The sequence below is a fragment of the Macrobrachium nipponense genome, chromosome 33 (assembly GCF_015104395.2).
Source record: "Macrobrachium nipponense isolate FS-2020 chromosome 33, ASM1510439v2, whole genome shotgun sequence".
Taxonomy (NCBI): Eukaryota; Metazoa; Arthropoda; class Malacostraca; order Decapoda; family Palaemonidae; genus Macrobrachium; species Macrobrachium nipponense.
In genome coordinates this window covers 26,344-35,358 of record NC_087219.1, presented here as the reverse complement: position 1 = coordinate 35,358, position 9,015 = coordinate 26,344, and the positions used below count along the sequence as shown (strand labels likewise).

The following is a 9,015-nucleotide window of genomic DNA, read 5'->3' as shown; positions in this document are numbered from 1 at the left end:
CAACAACAATAATAATAATGATAATAATAATAATAATAATAATAATAATAATAATAATAATAACAATAATAATCATAATAATACATAATAATGATAATAATAGTAATAATAATAATAATTAATAATAATAATAATAATAATAATAATAATAATAATAATAATAATAATAATAATAATAATAATAATAAATAACTTTTGCATTCAAAAGAATGTCATTATTCTTAAGCTCATTGTACTACAGAATGTTCTTTTTCCATAATATGTCACCATGGACATCTGACATCGCCCTCCAGTTGGTGGCATTGTGTTTATGGATATTCTCCTTTATCGTGACTTCGGCCTACAAGTCGTCCTTGATGGCACACCTGACGATCCCAGTCTTTCCTCCACCAATCAACAGCTTCCAGGACTTGCTCGACTCCGACGGAGTCACATGGGGCAGCGATGTGCTCGAAGGGACAGACTTCATGTACTTCAACTGCAGTCTGGATCCTGTGGTCAGGGAATTTCGATCCAGGTCAGAGGTAAGTAGGGGGAAAAACCCCATTTTCCCTCAATACCTAGGTGCTAATCACCAGGTAGTCGATTTTTCTACCTGGGGATTAGCACCTAGGTGTGAAATTACACACCTTTTAATGAGGTGTTGATTATTTTTCACACCTTTAAATGTAAAAATTGACCATAAAGGTGTGAAATTTCACAGGGTTCCCATGGTCGTGTCGGCGCTGTGCAAAACTCTACGGAGATAAAATCCTTATTGCAACCCTGAACCCCCCAAATTTCCTCATAATCTACAAAGGTAAAAACCCTGATTTCAACCCTGACCCCCAAAAGTTCCTCATAGTTAACGCAGGTAAAAAACCCTGATTTCAACCCTCACCCTAAAGTTCCTCATAGTCTAAGGAGGTAAAAACCCTGATTTCAACCCTGACCCCCCCCCCCCCCCCCCCGGATTCCCTCAAAAACTCCTGATGACGTCACGAAAGCCTATGGACGTAAAATCCCAGGTTTCAACCCTGATCCAGATTTCTCTCAAAAACATCCAATGACGTCACGAAAGTCTATGGGTGACGATCCCAGATTTCAAACCCGACCCTGATGACGTAACAAAACTCTACAACGTAAAATCTCTAAGGTTTCAAACCCCACCCCCCAATTCCTTCCTACTAGCCCCTGATGACATCTTAAAACTTGAATGAATGAATAATTAATAATTATCTGGCGTCGTGACTACCAGGATCATTGACGCCGTCTTAAAACTTGAAATCACAGGTTCCAACATGTCGCCAAATTCACTCCCAAACGCAAATTTTTTGTCAATAGGGTACACTGAAAATTAACTTAACAAAATCCATTTCAGTCTTAATCATTTATGACATGTGTATATAGATGCATAATATTCCATACATAAAGAGGTTAAATGGAAAATCAGATTACATACAGAATTGTTATTATTTTTGTAACAAAAGTCATACAGAAATGCATGGGGAATGGTAGACATGAATTAATATTCCATACAAAGTCATACAAGAATGCACTGGAAAAGGTGTACAAAAGAATACACGGACATGATATACATTCGTTTTACGAAAATAATACTTCATTGAGACACATTGCCAGTATATACCACACACATCCTCCCCAGTTTCCCGATCGTGTGTGAAAGATAATTCATCTAATACATGTAAGCTTTTAAATCTTGATAACAAGTTCTTCATATATAAATCTTCCACACATATTTCATCTAGCAGGAATAAATTCTTTTTCATGATGACGACGCAAGTGATTTTACCATTTTTTTCATTTCATCACTGATTGTAGGAACACAGGTAATTATTGATTCAACCATAATTCTTCCTTCAATTTCTTCACCAAAGAAAATAAGTGGTTGAACCTCATCTGCTTGGTATTCCTGCTCAAACGGTCAGCATGGTCCTCATCTTTGGAATATGCTACACTCTTTCGGGCGTATTCATTATCTTCAGCAGGGGCACCGATGCCATATTGGGTTAATAAAGTAGCTACAGTGGGGAGATCTACTTCATTGTCACATTCCTAAGAGGTAATATTTTCGGGCCTTTTCACAATGGCAGACCTTTCAACACCGCGATCGCGAAGACAGGCGTATGTTGCACCAGCTCGAGAATATCAAAACCCTGCAATCTCAGCGTATGGATAACTTCGAACGACGTCTTCAACCACACTGTAATTCCTGCATGTAACACAATTAGTGGCCACTACTAAACAAGCATTTCTCTTCCTGAACCTATTTTCAGACAAGTTCCCGAAAACTAACTTGCACAAGGAGGTTGACGAAGCCATGGCAAGAGTGTGCATTTTAATATTCCAATGGTTCAAGAGTTAATGAGCCACCAAATCTCACAATCGAACTTCCCCACCCCCTTGACACTATGAGCCATTAAAGATGCTCCCCTTTATCACAATAACTGATTAAACAAGTTGTATCATACCACCGTCCAAAACTCCCACCGGAAGCTATGAATCACACTAAAGCCTGACCCACTTTCGAACTGTTATCTCAATCTCGTGATTAAACAAGTTATATCACGTAAAGGGTTAATCACACAATTAAACAAGCTGTATCATTTTCCCAACATGTTAATAAGGTACCCACGCACCCTCCATTTTCTTTTTTGCATAAATCTTCCAAGAAGTATATGACAGGATTTTGTGATGTTTCCACTTTTCAGATTTTGAAAATTTCCAGAGTATTTTGAATAGTATATCCCTTTCTAACAACTGCGTACCAATGCTCATCCGCTATACGTACAACGTCTCCAACATTCAAGATTGAACTGGTGGGTGGATTAACGAGAACAGCATTTTTATACATACTCGAGAATTGACGTTCAATGTCCTCTCTAGCGGCTAATGTGTGAACTTGTTGAGAGGTGCGTTCCTTTCCCAAACTTTTATGTGGGGTATTGTTATAACTCTGAACAATGTCACGCAAGACATTAATGTATTTTAAGGTGATCTTATGTGTGAGATATCTATATATCCTCCTCTTAATAGTCCTTATTACTCTTTCAGCTATAGAGGATTTTATCTCTCATGAGTAAACGCTATATAATTTTATATTTTTACCCTCTAGATATTCTCTGACGTGTTTGTTATAATATTCCCTGCCCTCATCACTATTCAAACGTGAAATTCCCGAAAATTCTCTAGATTCGATAATCTTTAAATTAAAGCACGACGCATAGTGACACCATCCTTCTTTTTCAATGGAATAATTTGAAGGTATCTGGAAAACACGTCAATAAATATCTGCAAATATTTAAACCCCTTATTGTACCGAGCTAACTTTGACATATCAGCTAAATCGGTACTCGCTATCACTCGAGGTTTGGATGATATGATTTATCTTCTCGGGAATTTTTTTCCTCTGATTTTATTAAGTGTGTAAGACTTTTGCCCGCGTAAGAATTCTTTAACATTTTCTCGAGTAATTTTGTTATCCAGATTTTTCGCTACTCTGAATAAAGGGACCCCGCTGAAACTACCAAAACCTTGTGCATCCCCATATAGAGTTTTAAGAAGTTTTAACTGTTCTTTATCCATATTGGTAAGCTATTTGATATTCCGTTTCACCCAGAATATTAGTTCGAAGCTGTAACAGTTCAGGTGTTGACGGGGCAAAGTCTACTAGCAAATAACCGTACTGGTTACGCAATAGAGCCTTTATATATATGTCTGAAAATGCTGACGCTTTTTGACGACCGAATAATTGTCGACCTAAAGTTTCAATTTGACTAAAATCACGATTTTTCATTAGAATGTAATGTGAACAATTCAGGCTTATACTTCTACTAAACTTTCTAGAATGAAACATATTCTGTTATGAATATAACTAAAATAGATGAATGACGTCCTGCTGTGAAGGCGTTAGTGACAAATTTATTATCAGTCGCTTCTAAGAAACAATCATCGAGTATAAATAACAAGCCTTTTTTATCCTCCATCCCCTTTTCAGTGTAATCAAAGGGATTTAAAATTTCTTTGGTGACTTTAAATTCAGATACCCCACAATATGAAATGTAATGGAAATGCGCTTCATAAAGTTCAATGATCTTTTGACATAGGACTGACTTGCCGCTGTTACTAAACCCCGCTATTATAATGCGGGCGGGATTGGCAAAATGATTTAAAATCAGCTCGGGGAAGGGACCTGTTGCCATGATGTCAGCACGCTCAATACTAAGGGCATGTATTCTATTCATCTGTCTTATATAGACGTCAATTACAGTGAATGAAAGTTGATGGCAATAACATTTGTTTAATTTTTATAGTGAAATATATAGTATATAGGACACTCATACAAGGTTTTACATAAAATATGCACAAAATAACTATACTATATAAATAACAATTTACACAATATAAATTGTAATAAAATATGTACAATACAAAATAACTATTAAGAAATATATATAATTATATATTATATATATTATATTTATATATTATATATATATATATTCATTAATATATATATATTATATATATATATATATATATATTATATATATATATATATATATATATATATATATGTATATATATATATTTATATATATATATATATAGGTATATATATAAATATATAATATATATATATATATATATATATCTATATATATATATATTATAATATATAAATATATAAATTTAATTTATATTATTATATATAATATATATATATATATTATATCATGATACACACACATATATAATATATATATATATATATATATAATATATATATATATATATATATATATGTGTGTGTGTGTGTGTGTGTATGTGTGTGTGTGTGTGCGCGCGCATGTGTGTGTGTAGATAAAATAAAACTATGTATACTACAAAACAAAAACACAAAATTGGCCACTAATTCAAGGTGAAACGCCCTCGTTTTACAGGAGGATGGGATGAATCCATTTCCTGACAAGGTAAAAGAGATGCCAATGACAATGAAGAGAGTTGATTTTACATCCCCCACTTTACTGTGCTCTCTTCGCTGTTTTGAACACCCTTTCACTCGAGGGAAATGATGTGAAGATGGGTGTAGTTCCTCCTCCACCACCACACCCTCCACCCTCTCCTCACCCCAATGTCTGGATGGCCATACGCGAACGATTTATACCGTATCACATAATATCTCTTATCCTCTAAAGGACATAAAGACACCTTTCGCTGGCTCGTATGACACATTGTACCTCCTACTCTTTGCAAACTGTACACACGAGTATAAGTGATCTCATTCTTCTCGATCACTTCTCGATACTGTTCATGTAGAATGGTCTTCTGCCGGCATCTTTGTATACCTTTCAAGGTGTTACTGCGGCGATTTTCAGTTGGATATTAATAAACCTAAGGTTTGACACAGATGAATTCTCTCATGAGTTCACCCCCGGTTTCAACCTTGACTAATCTGAGTTCCCCCTTACGTGACTCATCATACAATTCGTGAGTTTTCGGGAAATTACTCAAGTCCATATAGGGTTGAGAACCTCCTTCAATTCATGATTGAGGTTATCAGTCACAAGGGAGAAGATCAAGCTGTCAGTGTCTTTCATCGCAGTGATTTTGAAGAACGTCATAATAGAAGCGATACATCATGTCCTTCGCCATGTCTAGTATACTGAAACCGATGTAAACCGGGGATTCAGCTATAACAGACTCTTTGCAATGGCTCACAATGTACCTGCCATTACCGAGTTTTTTCAAAGACTTGTATGCTTGTTTGGACACGTTACTTAGGAGAGAGGGTTCATCGATGGTGACAACAGTTCTAGTGGAATAATTTAATGAATTTTTAATTGTTACACCGAAAAGACCATTCATTATTATTTTGATGGTGTTCCTCTTGTCCAGAACAGACTCTTCAGCTCGCCTCTCGGCATTCTCCAGGATATATTCGCTCAAATAAAAATCCTGTTTGAATTTGTACACTTTCCTTATTACATCAGCTTCTAGATCGAGTCTTATCAGTGTTTAATAAGGGAAGTCAGATCAAGTGATTACACATCAGTAGATGCATACCCGTCAATTTAACATTTTTCTTGGGCAGCTTCACATTGAACTTATTCAGCAGGTTTTTACTATAGGAAGATAGATCCTGGTGAGTTACATTCATGTGATGAATGGCGAAAGGGAGAAAGATCCTGGAGAGTTACATTCATGTGATGAATGGTGAGAGGGAGATCGTCTGTCCAAAGAGCAACTTCCCTACTAACTCCTTTGGTATCGAGAAGGAGGAAATAACCGTATTCATCCTGTGAATCAATGGTGGTAATTTGACTAGCGACAAACCGTTCAAATTGAGCAGGGGGAAGTTCAGTTATTTCCCCCAAAGGCATTTTGTATTTGCTCATAACCGTGGGATACAAGCTGGTAAAATCAACTTACAATATAATCGATTGAGGATCACCAACCTTAAAACTGGGATTTAACTCTGGATTATTGGCTACAGACCATCTTCGAACTAAACTACAGAAACCACCCCGGATATTTTTACAGATTAATTGATAAAGTTCACCATTAGAAATGAAGGGAAGACGGATTTTAGAAGAGAGAGAGGCAGAAGTCGGATAATGGGCGGGGTCTAGTCCGAATTAAGCAAACGCTGTATTCCTCCAGGCTAAATAGATGTCAGCTAATAATCCCACGTCCATTGACAAATACAAAACGGTGTAATCTAAAAGATTGGCACAATTTGCAGCGTTCCAATCCTTGACCACGTGTGCGTATCCCTCGCTGGATAGGGTTTCCCCCGTAAGCTCTGAATTGAAACACTCCTTGGAAGGGATGCCAGGCTTTCGCAGGACATTGAAACCCTTAACATAATCGTAAGGGTAGTACTGTTTACCTGTATCCAAAACTAAATCGAGGCAATCCTTAGAGTACTTAGATAACAACCGACGAGTGATTTCAAGGGAACCTTTATGTTTTATATGACTCTATGTGAGACTGGAAAGGGTGCCTCTTATCATGTTGTTGCTATCCACCAATCTAAGATTGCCTGATCTAGCCGAGTAAAATTTACTACCCTCACGTTTTAGAATTTCAAAGTCATACTTGGCCCCCGCCTCTTCCAATACCAGCGCAACGTCATAGGACAAATTATGTACTAACACTGTTAAAGTCGTCTCCTTAAACTTCACATTAAAATTGCATTGACAACACAATGCACGCACAAAGTTGTCCCATGCCACACAATGTATGTGATGTCACACTTTTGTAATCCTAGCATTGAATTCAACCTTACATCCCCCGCAATGGGTGCTCTCTTCAAACTTACGGTTGGATTTAGGGGTCATATGCAATTGATACCTTGGCATTCGCTCACGCAATAGTGTCCATTCCCAGCTCATGTTCTGCAAAGAATCATCGATACATTTTTCTCCATTACCTAGTCTATCCATACAGTATTCGTCCGTTCTACAGTTTTGTGCAGTTTTAACCTTGGTAAACAGTTTAAATTGGCCGGGATCCGGGTATTCAACAGTTGGTCGAACAGTACATGCCTGAGTGTGAGCATCGCGGATGGTGGGGCTATTGAACAATGCCAAACAATTGTACACATACCACCCGCATGCTCACCCCTCCCCTGCTTGAACCTGTGTCGAAACACCTTCACAAATGCCAACATATCTTTAATCAATGTGACGTCAGTGATTAACAACAAGGTGACCAGATGAGGGCTTTGGGGGTTACCACCTTTCCTTGCCAGATGTACTGCCCAATGTTTTATCTGCCGTTTCCCCATGACCAATTTATAAACATAAATGTTGAGGTTCCCCTTTACTAATGTTTTGAAAGTCATTGGTCAACGGCACATCTGGCAAGTGTTCGATATTCAATTGCCCCTCCTCATCCTAGTCGTTAAATCCCGAGAGAGGTTGTCAATATGTGTGATAAGGTTATCCCGGAGTACAAAGTATGCATCTAACTCTGTAATAACACAGTTGTACCCAGATTGAATATTGACAACCTGAAATCTGCCACGAACTCACGTCACGTGATATGAAGTTCAACCCTATCCAGCGAGGTAATACACCAACCCAAACCTTCACTATAATTGAGTCTCTCTTCGAGATTATTAGCTACATACTCGATAGCCTCCTGCATAAGTAGAGAAGAGCCAATTGAATTCCTCTTTCAAGGAACATGCCAACCACATCATCACGTAATTGGGCTATGCTACCACAGCCAAATAATGAATGGTGTTGACCACATTGTCACCCTCTGTTCTTTCCCTAGTTAGTGCAGATCCCTGTCTGGCTCCCCCAACACGAGATTGTTCACTACTCCCCATCGAATCATCGAATAGGAAGTCATCGACAAAAGAATCTGTAAAGAGTATGTTAAATAAACAATGGAGCAAGCGTGTTATAAAGGATGCAAAATGAATAATATCAATAATAATACTAATAATAATAACAACAATAATAATAGTAATAATATGTACGTTGATCGGTGGATGATCCGTTGCGCATGGAGGTTTCACAAGGGGGATGGGTGCTTTCTTCGACATGGCAATCTGCCAAAAAAACACGTTTTCATGAATATTGAGAGTGAGGACATAAACACGGGTTTTTTTCAGATGTGTATATATTAACCCAATAAACGCTATTATACACACAGTCTATGTTCAACATGTGTAATGATCATCATATACGTGAATAGCAGTGCATGTATGAGTACATTTCCCGAAAATCGAGCGTGTAAATTTACCAACAGGTTAGCCACCCCAATATCATTATCAAAAGAAGTGGAATATGAAGTGGGTGTGGTGGGAGTCCTTCTCCCGAAAATATACTACGCCGTTTAATCTGGTGACAATGATTTCACCATTCAATTTAACGTGATCTATAACGAGTCTACAGGGACACGCGTTTATGCCTTTATTTATAAGTCTGTTTCGAGTTTGTTGGGGGGTGATATGAATGCAATGACTAGAGCGCTTAATACGGAAGTTATTGAACAATT

At 37.4% G+C, this 9,015-nt stretch overlaps 1 protein-coding gene across 1 annotated transcript in view; it reads left to right on the top strand.

Moving 5' to 3' along the window:
* Positions 1-201: 201 nt before the first annotated feature.
* LOC135202912 (ionotropic receptor 21a-like) overlaps positions 202-9,015 on the top strand; it is a 32,596-nt gene continuing 23,782 nt past the window's right edge. Inside the window, exon 1 of the mRNA XM_064232363.1 lies at positions 202-524. Coding sequence (XP_064088433.1) covers positions 210-524 — 315 coding nt within the window. The 5' untranslated portion in view covers positions 202-209. The remainder of the gene's footprint in view (positions 525-9,015) is intronic.